This window comes from Augochlora pura, chromosome 10, assembly GCF_028453695.1.
Source record: "Augochlora pura isolate Apur16 chromosome 10, APUR_v2.2.1, whole genome shotgun sequence".
NCBI classification, from domain to species: domain Eukaryota; kingdom Metazoa; phylum Arthropoda; class Insecta; order Hymenoptera; family Halictidae; genus Augochlora; species Augochlora pura.
Window position 1 is genome coordinate 5468055 of NC_135781.1, and position 15231 is coordinate 5483285.

At 38.6% G+C, this 15231-nt stretch overlaps 1 protein-coding gene across 1 annotated transcript in view; it reads left to right on the forward strand.

The window, feature by feature from the left end:
- LOC144476563 (uncharacterized) overlaps positions 1 to 15231 on the forward strand; it is a 131808-nt gene that overhangs the window by 62113 nt on the left and 54464 nt on the right. Inside the window, exons 10-15 of the mRNA XM_078193661.1 lie at positions 341 to 454; positions 1770 to 1875; positions 2435 to 2624; positions 3336 to 3525; positions 5589 to 5703; positions 10444 to 10580. Coding sequence (XP_078049787.1) covers positions 341 to 454; positions 1770 to 1875; positions 2435 to 2624; positions 3336 to 3525; positions 5589 to 5703; positions 10444 to 10580 — 852 coding nt within the window. The remainder of the gene's footprint in view (positions 1 to 340; positions 455 to 1769; positions 1876 to 2434; positions 2625 to 3335; positions 3526 to 5588; positions 5704 to 10443; positions 10581 to 15231) is intronic.

The window sequence follows — 15231 nt, forward strand, 5'->3', positions numbered from 1 at the left end:
ACGAAGCCAGAACGAAGAAAGATTGATTGGAAGTTATAATTGCACTGTGGATTTGTTAGATAAAAATTGTCTGTATTAACTAAGTAGAAATTATATAGAACTTTACCTTTCGCTTGAATAATACATCTATACTTTAGTTTGAATCTCTGTAGTTTCTGTCATAAATGCATAAAATCCTCAGTCGAACTATAGTCACGAATGATAGGGCAGATACATTGATAGAACGGCTATCTTTATACGGTTATGTCTTTAATGTATCTTCGGTTGGAAAATAGACACCGAAGATCGCTGTATGAAGGATCGAGAATATGCGATGTATAAACTGCATGTATGCTTTCAGACATTAATGAATGCGCGAGTAATCCTTGCCAGGAGACTAAGTGCATCAACACTTATGGCAGCTATCGATGCGAGTGCGAGGCCGGATATCGACTGGACGGGGAGAATTGTGTAGGTTCGTGAAAAATCATTCTCCCCCCCTAAAGACCGATTAATTTACCTTACATCGTTTATGGTAACTCACACTTTCCATTTAAATGTTTTAAATTGAATTTTCATTACAATATTTTCCTTTACCTTAAATAAATCTTAAAATACTAAAAATTATATTAGACTCGGATGAATTAATTTATAGAAACTTAAATTTTTTCACTAGAAGAGAAACGAAGCAAAAATATAAAATATTAGGTATTTATATAAATTTTAAAAATTGCATTTTTATTAAAATATTTTCCAAGTCTTGGAACATTAAAAATCACATTAGGCTGAGATCGATTAAAATTGAATGCATATTACTTAGTAATTTATTATCAGAACAAAAATGTTATAAATTAAGGCACTTCGAACAATTGTAACGTGTTCGAGTGTTATCACCGAATAGAGAAAATCTGACGGTAATCGGTTGTCGGTAAACGTATGCGAAATTGGTCGAGCAGAAAACCGGCGCATCACCATTCAGAATTTCGTGTCCGTGCACTTGTGCGGTAGGATTTAAATTCAATGCCGGTGATTGCATAGGCAAGTATATTGAAGCGTATAACACATGTTCATATATTGACACGTTTATGAGCGTCGTCGAACTCAAGGCATACTTGCCCAACGTGACTTCGGGGAGATGTAGAGGATACCGGCACGTCCTGTAACGTTTCACGGTTTAATAACGAAATTTTCTCGCTGTTATTTCCGAATAAATTGCAAGTATTACCGATAATGTATCATGCATGCAAGGTTGCCAACGATGAACTTGACTTCGGAAATTTAATTCTGTCTTTTCTGAAGGTCATGGTATAGTAAGTGGTTGACTTTGTTTTCTTCATAAAGTGTTGACTTTAAAAAGTCAAGGTGACCTTGTATTTGTATTAAAAAAATTTGTTTCATAATTTTACATATCTCAGTATGTAGACGACTAATTGAGGTTGTGATAAACTAACTAATATACTGATTAACATTCGTTAAAAAATATTTTGTTGTCTCAAGAGTCCAGAAAATAACTTGGAGTGTCTGATCATGACGTACTGATTCCACTTATCGTTCCAATATAAGCCAGACAAACCCGGTGAATCATCAAATTAATTTTCTTAACAAACAAATCCTTAAATAAAAAGAATGTTAATCTTCATTCTCGACTTATTGCCTCGTTATTTTAATTAAATTAAATTAAATTTTGTCTCATATTGAATTATTCAGTGTCGGACACATGCGGCAACGTTACACGATTACGTCTTTTAAAATTGACAACAGGAAAGTAATATTCTCTTCTGTGCAATTAGATATAAACGAATGCGAATGGAACAACGGTAGATGCGAGCAGGTTTGCATCAATACAATGGGATCTTACATTTGCGCTTGTCGCAGCGGCTTCGTACTGGATCAAAGGTAAGGAAACTAATTAAATTGACGCGGAGCCTGAGCGTATCGTTTTGACGAAGCTGCTTTAATATGGTCTATTGCCGAGAGGAGACGAGAATTCGAGTTGCAATCTATAACATTTATTAATGTTAGTAATATTAAAATATATTTATTAATATTTTCTATTTCTAATTTATCCTTATTTTATTTATTTTATTAATCGCGGAAGGTGTCTACCATTTAAAAAATTATATAATATTGGAGTTTCTAGTAGTTCAATATTTAATTATAGTTTCTACTATTACTTTATTTATTTTATTAATCGCTCAATATTTAACAAATTATACAATAATACATTACAGTAGCGTAATCTAACGCTTTTATCTCGATAATAGCTAACAAAATTATTGGTTACCATAACGCCGGATTTACAGGCTTATATATAATTATGTATATATAATTTGTTAATGAATTTCGTCGCGGGCGATCGCGGTCGCTCGCGAATCAAACGAGCCGTAAATAAAGGCATCGAAGACATCCGGCGCGGAAAGTTCCGCGAACAAAATTCGTGCCTTTGTTCCCGCAGAAACAGAAGCCAGTGCCAGGATATAAACGAGTGCTTGAACCGTAACGGCGACTGCAACGGTGAATGCGTTAACACCGCCGGAAGTTACTACTGTACGTGCAGCGGGGACTTGGTGTTGGCTTCCGACGAGAAAACTTGCGTTTCACCGGAATTGAGATGTCGGACCATGGAACCGCCGCTCCACGCTGAAGTGCGTAACAAATTTATTACGCGGAACATGCTTGGGCACACGTGTACGCGGCGGTGCCGACCACGTCGAACTCGGCCACGAATTTTAATCGCGACGCGGTGATTATTAAACGCCGGGTATGCGCGTGCTCTACGTAAACTCGTCGAATCGGCGGACGAAGGAAAACATACCATTCTCTCGAATACAATTCGTTCATCTTAATTCCTTTCGAAGATAAATGCTAAAGGTCCTTGCTACGACTTAATGCAACGAATTAGACCTCCTTCTGTGCAATTTACCGTAATTTCTTTGTGTAATTAATGTGCGATATACGACAGAAATTCAGAACGAAAGATTACAATTAAAAATTTCATTTACAAGTTACCGAAATTTACAAATAGCGGGAGTAGCAAAAATTTTACCTTTATGTAATTCAATCAATTTTCGATATTTATACGTCTTAGCAAATGAAAAGATTTAATTAATCATTTTTGATCGTCGTTTTGACGATAGTAGAACGAAGCGGAATTAATAGGAATTAATAAACGAAATTAAGAATACTGTATCGATTGAATTATTTGGTTCCATTTTAAAATAATTTTATCGAAGCGTTGTTCACGTGGATGTAATTTAATTCGTGCAAGTTTCGCGTAGTCAGGCTCCTTTTAACGTGCCCCGGAAGTTTTTTCGTCTCCTGGATGCATTGTATTTCTGAGACTCATCTTATTCCAGATCAGATGTCCCGGCCATTCTTCCGGGGCAATGGATTATCCTGTTGGAGCCAGATGTCATATACGATGCCGAAGGGGATTCAGGCTGGAAGGACCTCACACGAGATATTGCATGGCTGGCAACCGATGGAACGGCAAGGAGCCCGCTTGCATTCAAGAATCGATCGCGATCGATTCTCGTTACCATTCCGGTAAGCCCCGTCGCTTAATCTCTTTATTGCCGGATCCGCTGAAACTGTGTTAAATCAATTTCCAACTATCTTCCAAAAAATTCTGCGCGCCGCAGCAGAAATCGCCGATAATGTTAATTTCTGGACAGTTAAGGATCGATTGAAAGTTCTGTTAGATGCGGTAATTTAAGAAATGATCGCCGCCTTTTTAGCCATTTTAAAGCGTTGTCTTAAAATAATAATAGAAATATTAAATTAGATGTTAATTTTAATGTGATTTAATTGGTAATAAGTTGACTCCACGCTGCTTCAATTGGCTAAATTTAGCTACTGTAAAAACTTGGTGCATTCCAGTACTGCAATTTTTATTTAACATTTAACCCAGTTATTGACTGAACTTTTTCGATGCCATATTATTATTATTAACATTTTTATTCCTTCGTTTCAGTCTTCATTAAATATCATCCATTGTATATTTTTTACTAGAAAATAAGAATAATTTATTTATTTTAATTAATTCTTCACAATAATATAATTTATCTGCTTATCGGAAGGGTAAAAATTCTTAGTTACAGAAAAAGAAATGAAAAGAAGGAAATTTTATATAAAAAAATCGTAAATATATGTATAGGTTAGATATGACTGATGCGCGAAACGCACGCGAATAGAGCGGTCAACTCGGAGATTGGTTCCTGCAGCCGATCGCGAAGAGGGATCGGCCGCCACGGGCTATTATTTACCGACGAAAATCCTCCGGCGTATTTAATTAGTCACGCGGCCGCCCTAAACAGCTTTTAATAATAGGAAGTTCCGGCGCGAAGGCCGGTCGCTAACGACGCCGTACGTTAACGCCATGCCTTAACGAGCTTGCACGGGGGATACGTTCTACCGTTTCTTTTTTGCATTTCATTTCTCGGTCTCCCTCCCGCTGTCTTCAGCCGTTCGACCTTTTTACCCACCGACAACCTATTTTTCTTCCCCCCCACAATGCTCGACGGTTGCTTTAACAAGAAAAAGAATTTTTGCTCCGGGAATCACGCGCGCCCTCTTTACTTGCGCTTTATCGGGCGCCTAGTTAAATTGCAGATGAAAATCGCTGACACGGTGTCATTCCGCGTGCAAACCTTGGAAAACTATTCGAGAAATTTTCGTCGTTTCCGAATGAGAAAAAGGCCATTAAAGCGTTTCATTGTAATTCGACCGTGAACTTTCATAAGCATTAATTATCTGGCAACCTTTTTAACCAAATTATTTCCTTCTGTGTTTCAACGCAGATTTTACATTGATATTTTCATTCCGTTGTTGAAGTTCAATTGTGTTAGGTTATGTCAGGTTAGTTTTGTATTCGATTCGTATGAATTTTGAGGGAACTTTTTTACAGACACTGTAATGGAAGATGCTATTTTTCAATTTATGTAGCATTATTTAGAGAATCGATGGTCCAATAGAAAACTAGATAACAACAACCTATATATTACATAATAAATAACGCCATAGCATAGCGAAATAAATTTAAATAATTCTCCAAAATTACTAGTATTTAATATTAATACAGTATAAAATGTCTCATTGTTATTACTTCAAACCCCGCGATATTATTTATCACTACTATCATTTCAAAACCTCTGCTATCTATTTTCACCCAATACCACTGAAAACGGTTCGAAACGAATCATTCCAAATCGCTATTCTTTCAAACAAACTTCGCACGGTAAAACGAAAAAATGCCAGAACCTGGTACGCCTTTCGTCAAACAGCTGCGCAGTGCGGTAAACAATTACATCTCGAAGCAGGAAGGTGGTCGCGGCGCGCGATCGCAGGGGGGCCGCGGCGCGGCCGTTGCGTGGAAGGCGAAAGGGAACGCCGAAGTAATTGAGCCCTACAGCAATTTAGCGAGTAGTCGATAATTTGATTACAAGCACGGAGACAGTTCCGCGGTACGCGATAACGTCGGCGGGGCGTAAGGACACGGCGACGTCGCCGTTGCGTTGCGTAGCCGCGCGCCGATATTAATTCTAGTACTGTAATTCCGCCGGACGTTTCACGGAAAGCCGCATGTTTAATAATAGGCCTTGTTGCTCCAGACATGCCGCGGCCGTTCGTCAGGTGCCCCCGAGACATGGACGTCGAGCTACCCGTGAGGCAAAACACCATACGCGTCTCGTTTCCGCAGCCTAAATCCAACATGAACTGGTGGAGGTATTTATCTTGGTGCTTACTACTTACTTCGACGTCGACTGTTTATAACAATATTCGTATAACTTCGTATATATATATATTTATTTGTTGGTTAATTAATTTATTATTATTATTTAATTGTTTGTTAGTATATCTGTTTATTTGCTATCGTTATTATTTATTTATTTGTTATTGTTATTATTTATTTGTTTGTTAGTTTATCTATTTATTTGTTATCGTTATTATTTATTTGTTTGTTAGTTTATCTATTTATTTGTTATCGTTATTATTTATTTGTTTGTTAGTTTATCTGTTTATTTGTTATCGTTATTATTTAAATGTTACATGTATTCATTATAGCTTTGTATATACGTTCCAAGTCGTATAATAGGACATGGTTGACGATTCAGTTAACCCTTTCAGCGTTACCTAAAATTGGAAAAAATGACAGTAGAGAGTATTTACCGTTTACACTGCTTTCATTTCATTTATATTCGCATTGTACATACAAATCGTAGCGGATTAAATTCCCGTACCCGATGCACGCCGGCAAGTAATTAACGATATTTGATTAATTCGCTTAAAGGGTTAACCAGGCAATGCTAAAATTGATTGCATATAAATGGAGTTCCTGTAGACGGATCTCTGCCGGTGTAGTTCCGCTTTGTGACAGGTAGTAATCAAGTAATGAATCCAGGAATGGAAACCGGGGGGGGGGGGGGGGGGGAGGGGGAGAAGCGCGACGGGATATTCGATTTTCTCGAATGAAAATGTATTTACGGAGTTTAAATTGTATTAATAAATACGAAGAGATCTCCATCCGATTATATAGACCGATTCGATTTCGAGATTACGGGAGAACCGTTGTATAGAACGCGGTGTTGTTTAACGCGGCCCTCGTCTGATATCGAATCGTCACGGAGCCCGGAGCGTCAGCAACGCGCGTTCAGATTTACCAGGGCGCTACGTATGTACCGGATATGTGCTACATAGAGAACGAATCCAGGCGGTAATACCTTTTACCTTCTTTATCGTCGCGTCCCCTCCCCACCCCGTTCCCGTCCTCGCTTCCGTCGTCGTTACGACATTCTCCTTTCTGCTTACGCGGCTTTGTTATTAACTTGCCATTCCATTTGGTATATTCCACGAAACACACTCTACAAGCCGCGCTCCTCTCCTCGTCACCGTTTCTCAGACGAGACCGTTTCTTATCTCTTTTATCCCGGCGGCGGCGGCGGCAGGGCGCGCTACCCGTTTCTGTATTCGCCGCAGCTCGCAAACCGAAACCAAGCAGACATTTCGATCCCCGCTCATCCAATAACCCTCATCCTTTATCTCGTTTCCCAATTTGTGCATTGTCGCGCCGCGCCTTTTCATCTTGCCGCCGACCACCCGTGACCCTTTCAGACACCGCGTAACGTCGTTTCCGTCTTCTCTCGTCTCGCAAAATATCGTTACACATAACGTGTAGGAGGCGGCCGATGCCGGTGGCGAGGGGGCGGCGAGATACATTTGATTTTCGCGGGAATTTGTTTAACGTCGACTATTCAATCTCATTTCTATCATCGGCGATCGAACACCGTACGGATCGAAATAGAACGGAACACGCGATCGCGCGGAATCGATGGAAATTAAACATTGGAACCCGTTCCGTCCAATATTTGAATATTTCATAGATGATGCGGCACCCTTTTATAACTTTCAACCGCGTCAAATATTATCGCACGTATACATCCGTTCGTAATCATCGAAGTGCTATCAGTTTTTGTGCTCGCTTTTTTTTTTATCTTCGAGCGTGTTTTGTAATTTCCAGGTTTTCCGGTTTTTCCGTTTCGATTCTCTGCAGGCTCTTACGCTTCTCGCGCGGATGTACTTGCAATATAAATTTCACTCGTTTCTCTTTTATGGTCGTCTTTCCTAGATATATCTCCTTTTCTTTCTTTAAATCCTCTTTAACCCCTTGTCATACTGTAGCGAGTCAGACACGTGATGGAGATTTTTAGTAATAAACAGTTAGGTATGAGTGCTCATCCAATCAAAGTTTTTTCTCTTGTCAATAATATTAAAATATTCAAATAGATGTAAGCAAACAATTAATGTCAAATTCTTTTTTCCTCTAAGAAATTAATGAGATCGTCAAAATTGTAATCACAGTAATTGCAAAATAAGAGATTAACTTTCAACTCTATCCTTTCCTGTACCTATACCGAATTTTTCATTCCATAACATTTTCTTTTTCAATTTTTCATTCTTTTCGTGTTCTCCCTCGACTTTTTACAAATCTTCTTCCTTCTTTATTCAAGCGTCACCTGTTTAGTCTATCTACCACAAGTAAAATCCGACTATAAGCGTAATTTCACCATAAGTAAAATTCGACCATAACTAAAATTCAACCATAACCAAAGTTCGACCATAAGTAAAATTCAACCATAAGTCCGCCATTCGAAATTCTTCGGCTTCGTAGAGTACGGGTTCGGCGAAATTTTTCGCCTAAAATAATTTCTGTAATAACCTCGTCAGGTTTCTCCGAGAATTACGAGAGAATATACCACGTCCGGCGCGATAGCATGATATTCCACGATCTCCGACGGTTAACCAAAACGTTGTTACAATACTCATTACTGTTGTATCAAAGTTACGCAGCCGGATCCAATCCTGGAAACGTTAGCAGCGTCGAGCGGAAAATCCATCCTCTTCTTTCGCGGGCGAAACTTATTTATAGGGACGATAAGTTTTAATATAATCCCCGTTCTTATAAACCCGTAAATTAGTCCGCGGAAAATGTTCAGCAGTTTCCGCGGAACACATCGCAATAACTTCGCGTCATTAAACTCACCGTAACCGTCGTAGGGTAGCGAAGCCGGTTACTGCGAGGGCGAGCAATCGCTGCGCCTTTGCTTTGCTTTCGGGCATAATTAACTCTATATTTAGCGAAACGGAAATGCTATATTTTTGTGCTCCTTTATTTTACTTATTTTCGAATCGAACGAATTTAATGACGGATGTAGAACGAATTGTGTCAGAAACCAAAGTACCATAGCACTTCTTTAAAAGAAATACAAAAAATAAAAGAAATGTATAATTATAGTAAAAAAGTTGAAGCTACTTATATTTTTATCAGGTTAATAATTTGTCTGATATATTCATTAATTACAATATTAATTATTGAGCCTTTTTTATACTACTCATTATTGAACTTCTTTACAATCTTTTATATTATTATCTTATGTTATTCTATTTATATTATTCCATTTATATTATTCCATTTATATTATTGCATTTATATTATTACTTTTATTTATATCATTTCATTCATATTATTATATCATTTGTATTATCATAATTTTAGTCAACTTTCTTTTAAATATACATCGTCGAATACCCTTTTAACTAAGATCAGTACCAAAAAAAGTCTGTCCGCGTTTATTAATGTTTTTCGACGAACAAATTTATGGCCGAGACACACCGGGTTCATCAGTCGTGTCCATTACACCGCGAGCGGACGTCGGAGTTCCCGGGGGCTAACGATTCCATCGCCTGCTTACGCCGAAATTGATTAAGTGGGTCGCGGCAAAACACGTCGCGCGACGCTAATGCGGCGAAATTAATTTCTTTTCGCGTTGCCCACTCCCGGCAATATGTTCCCCACAATGGAATGGTTTATCTTCCGTCGCGACCAGGACTGCCGGCAAGTCTGCGCGCCGCGCACAATGAGAATTCCAAACGAGCTTAGGGGGTTCCTGCCGAGACCGTGCACGCGCGTCTTTGCCCCGGTATTTGTGCACCGGAGTCTATTTGTTCGGTCCGCGCGCGCGCCCGCGCTCGTCGTTCGCTCTACGGCACCGCAATCTACGCTCGCACGCTTTCGAGCCTGCACCCGAAACAGAAATCATCTGCGTCATGACGCATTAGCGATGTCAATCGTCCGGGGATTCTAAAGATGTCGGGGGCTTTACATGTTAATGGTTTATCGATCGGTTCCCGTGGACTCGGGCCCCCGAAATCCATCGCGACGACTCGATCGAACACGCTCGAGGGTTATTTATTCGATAAATTTATTCGACAAATCGCTGTTCTAATTCGGCACGGTGGTGTGCGTGATTAATGACGTGTGAAGAAAAGGTATTTCAAGATATTTGTCCAATAGCAGTTTGGTTACTGTAACATTTGATATATCGTTATTTATCACTATTGTACTAAATATAGTAATGATAGCATTGAAAATTATCACAAAACAGTAACAGCGTTTAGAGATTTTTAAAATTATTTTATAGAGAATTTAACAATTATCAAATCATCAAATCATCAAATCATCAAATCATCAAATCGTCAAATCGTCAAATCGTCAAATCGTCAAATCGTCAAATCGTCAAATCATCAAATCATCAAATCATCAAATCATCATTAATCATTCTGCAACGCCTTTATCTTGCATCTAATCCATACAATCTTCATTTTGCATAAAAATCCGCAGTATAATTACAAACATTAATGCACGGTTTAACTCAAAGTTCTGTTCGCTTAGATTGCACTGTAAAGATCATAGTCCACGTAGCTTCGATTAAATTAAATCGATTAATCTTTGCGCAGCCACCGTTCTGAATAAAATGCCGCGCAAATACACGCGCGGCCAACGTTTCGTCTTTCGGTTTTGCGCTTGGAAATACTTGCGGTGTAATTACAGTTCGGTTACCGCGGGCAACGTTTGGGGACACAGTGCACGCAGAAGCAAGTGTTGATCATTTCTGTTTTTGTGCGTAGGTACGTAGACGCCTCGCCGTCGTGGGGCAAACAATTACAGGCGGACTTGCCGGCTGGCACCACGGTGGTCACCTTCACAGCGTGGTCACCCGTGTCGAATTATACCAGCACGTGTCGGATCGTGATACGAGTGCGAGGTGAGTGATCAGAATTTGATTGTAAGTTATGGTTTCATCATTTTCCCTTACAGCATAGTTTTAATCGGTCTGATTTCTACTTTGGATTCGTGAAGTTTTTTGTTCCTTTTTCTTTTAACCCTTTACCCTATGATATTGTGACAGACTCTAATCTACTAAATATGTTATACAAATCTCTTAAATTGAAATTAAATTTTACCCATCTATCATCAATATTTAAACATTGATTTAAAAGTTGCCATGTGATAAATATAAACTTTCTGTCTCGCGAATTTATTGGTAACAAATGCTATTTCATACAGCTGTAAAATAAGTCGAAATTTTAAATAGTATTTTTATCTATTTATACTACTATTAAATAATACTTTAACCGCTAATAAAGTGAATACTTTATTAATTAATTCTCTTCGACGAATCGCGAAGCCACCCTCCGCGCTTGCGCCGCTTCGCACGGTACTTCGTTACCCCTTCCGCCGCGAAAACCTTTGAAATGTTCACTCTTATCGCGACATTCCTTATCGATGACCCCAATTGGATTTTTGGAATCCGAGTCCGAGGATCTATTTTCGCCACCGAGATTTTAGACTCGTCAAATAAATCGCCCCAATTTCGCAACACTTTTCAAGCGGACTCAACATCGCGGCGGTTAATTCGTGTAATAATATTGTTGCCGGGATTCGCGCGAGCTCGTACCGTTTGTTCGTTTTCGAACCACAGGTTTTTACTTATTCAGCGATTAGACGCCGGCCTCGTATTCATTCTTCACGCGTTGCATTCATACTCGTGAATATTTCAAGCTCGTGAATTTTTCATCAGCCGCATGCCCGCGCTGTTCGAAGTCAAAATAACGCGCGGCCCGGGCTTTTTCACTTTCGAGATATCACGGTTGAATGTTTGACGAGGCTCCCTGCGAATATTCACGTCACCGGTGTAATCAGATTGCGTCTTATATAAAGTCGCGGCCGTAAATTGGACAAGACGATGGCGCGGCTATAAGAGTATCATTTAACTGTCGTTTACGTATTTCGACTGTCACGTTTTGGAATTTACAGATTGTTCGAGCAAATCAAATTTTTATACCGTAAAACTTAAACTTTTTATACGGTAAAAGTAAAACTATTAAATTTAACTATTAATAGTTAATAATGGTTATTAATTTTACTATTAATTTCGTTCTCCATGCATCCTCTATTAATCGCTATGCAACGTAGCGATTTTTTCCTTCAGCGACAAAAAATGAAAGCTGTATTCGCTACGTCAAACCTAAATCCCTGTGTTAAAAAATGCAAACTGAATAATACACGGCTCTAAAAAGTCGAGATAAAGATTTCACGAAAAAATTGCTCCGTTGTTTTCGGAGCCGCGTATTTCTCGCGTTTTTCGAAACAGAGTTTGTTACGATGTCCGTAAAGAATTCAGAGCATTTCATAAAATTTAAAAAATGTTATTCCATTTTAAACAGTGCATCACCACTTTCGCATGTCACTGCATGACATAAAATCGTCGATAGCATTTACAACGAGGCATTACTCAACGCCAGTGCCCAACGTTAGTTTGGAAATCTGACAATCGGGCGAACAATGTTCGCAGCTGACCGAAATTAACATAATTGCAAATTCGTTGGTATTTCCTATATCGAGGGCAAATGTAATATCAAGATACCGGGCCGCGCGGCAATTTGAACTCCATTTCACGTATGATCAATCGGCAAATAACATTGTCGTTTCGGCTCCGAATCCGCGCGAATTCTTTCCGTCACGCGGCGGTCGCATTAAACGAATCGATTCCACGGGATTCGGTGTTATTGCCGTGTTACCGCTAATATCAAATGGTAATACCGCTCGCGCGTATCCCCCCCCCCTCTGTAATATTACACGTTCGCGCGCCGGCCTTTCATCCGCGGTATATGTTATTTTTCCGCCGGCGAGGAATTTCCACGGTGTCCGCGGCCGATGCAAAATGTAATTCCATTGCGCAACGATTAATGACGGCGATCGAAATTGTAACCGTTGATTCGCTCAACGGCGTTGTTCTACTTTTTCTCGATCGTAGCTCGCAGTCCTCTGCCCCCGTAGAACAGTCGCGGTTTAATAACAAATTATAGAGTCGCGGTTCCCGGTCGAATCGATCGCTGCGTTTTAATCGCCATTAGCGCGTAATCAGATTACGTAGAAGATTAAATGCGAGGCTTGTCCCGGATGCGAAACGCGCATTACGAATATAATAACGATTTGTTCTACGGGAAATGAGCAATGCCGGTTTCGTGTGCCAGAAATAAATATTAGCAGCGCAGAACGAACGAAACGTAACGCCGCCTTGTAAACGCGTCGGCCGCCCCGCGGAAATCATTTTATTGCGAATGCGATGTACAGAAACGGCGAATGTCGGTAATTTATTACGTTCCGCGATGCGCCGTGGATTCCACCTTCGACGCGCAAGACATCAATCTTCCTCCACGCGCTATCAGAAAATTCCTTCTCCTCGCAGCATTTTTCTTGTTTGCTCTCCCCGAGCGACACAATTGACACTCGCCGGTATCAAATGATACGCGCCTCATGAAAATAAAATGGCGGATGCTATGGACATCGGGCGTAATTAACGAAACGATTAATGGCATTTACCTGTCTTCCTATTAATGCTTTGCTATAGTTTGTTTTTTGTAATCTCGACGGAAAGGGTGAACGAGATTTACCCTTGTAAGGGTGATTCCCTTGTGAAGGTAATTTGTTACTTGAATAGTGCTTTAGACTTTCGAAATATACTTTTAATATATGGAATATGTATCAAAATATTTAATATATATTAAAATTATATTGGGGAAGTTTAAAGCATTATATATAAATAAATTTGGAAATAAGTGCAAAGAATGTAGGTAGGTGGTTTAATTGTTTAAATTTATAATTTTGATCATGACTTAGACTTCCATAGTATGCTTTTTATGTATATAATTTATTAAAATATTTAATACAATATTTAATGTGTACAATATCTTTTAAAATATTTAATACGTTCAGTATTTATTAAAACATTTAATAAGTGCAGTATTTATTAAAATATGTAATATGTTCAGTATTTATTAAAAAATGTACATACAGTGCACAGTACTTATTAAAATATTCAATATATAAAATATTTATTAAAATATTCAATATATAAAATATTTATTAAAATATTTAATATATAAAATATTTATTAAAATATTGAATATATAAAGTATTTATTAAAATATGCAATATTGATATATATATATATATATATATATATATTACAATAATTTGTGTTCAATGGTTAAAGAAACATCAGTCAGAAGCGTCAGCTAATATCATACCGTTAACTAACCAACTTAGACTCGCGCAGAAAGTTCGTGCAGAAATCTGCGAGAAACTGCGGGACGGAAGACTTTGTTGCACTTTATCTTGACTTTGGCGGAATCATCGACAATGGAGAGAGGGAGAGATTTCTCCGAAGCGCCGTCAGAAAAGTCGCGAATTTAAATAAACCCGCCACAATCTACACCCCGATTGTCAAAGACCACTGAAGTTCGTACCCGAGTGATTTGCAACTAGACAAGTTATTGAATCGTTTCGGAATATCGTGATTCCGTGAAATCACGACGCGCCACCGTTCGCAGTCACCCGCGTCGATAATTCTCCTCGATAAACCACAAATCTCTTTAACAAACAGGCGTGTCGCTTGGATTTTATTCGTCGACGACTATCGTTATTCGGCCCGGCAAACGCGTTACGATGGAAATTCACGAGCGATGCACGTCGCTCGGCCGATTCAGTCGACGTAAAAAATCGTGGCGCCCCTAAGACAATTGGTGGCGCCAATCAATACTCGGCTATTATTCCGTGACGAAGTCACGGAAGAGAGGCGTCGCTTCTGACCACCCCACATTTCACCGGCTCCATAAAATAGCAGGAATTTCGATACGTGCGTTTCGATGCCGTGGAATAAGTTCAGGTTTTTATTATTGCGATACCCTTCGGGTGGTTGAACATTTTTGATTCTATCTTTTCTGTGTTTTTTAATTTTTTAAAAATACTTTGATATGTTTTGAAATATTTTTAATTGGCGCGTAGTGTTTCTTCAATTCATTTATATTGATTTTTAACCTTCTGATATTATTTTTTTCTAAATAATAATTTTTTAACCACTATTTTTATATTTCTGTATTTCTATATTTCTATATGTCTATATTTCTACATTTATTTCTATAATTCTAAATTTCTATATTTTATTTTAACTATCCTTGTGAACTTTTTATAAGCAATATTATAATTAATATCAGTTCTATCATATACGAAGCATACACATGTACACACATATACAAGACCGTCGATTCTTTGATGACAGTCTACGTTAAAAATGTTGTAAGGTTGTCGGTACACGTTGCTGCGACAAAATTTTTTCAGCATCACGTTCAGCACACATTACACATGATAAGCGTAGATTTAGCTACACCAGTCCGCAGCTAGAACCGTGAGACAATGTTTCGTTGCAATCATTTTTTTCCTCTTATAATTACTTGTGCTAATATTACCTTCCGGCAGAATAGAACTTTTAGCTGATCGACTAATTCTTTCACCTAACACAGAAAAATGCATATAAAAAATATATATTAAAAAATGTACAGTAAATATAGTAA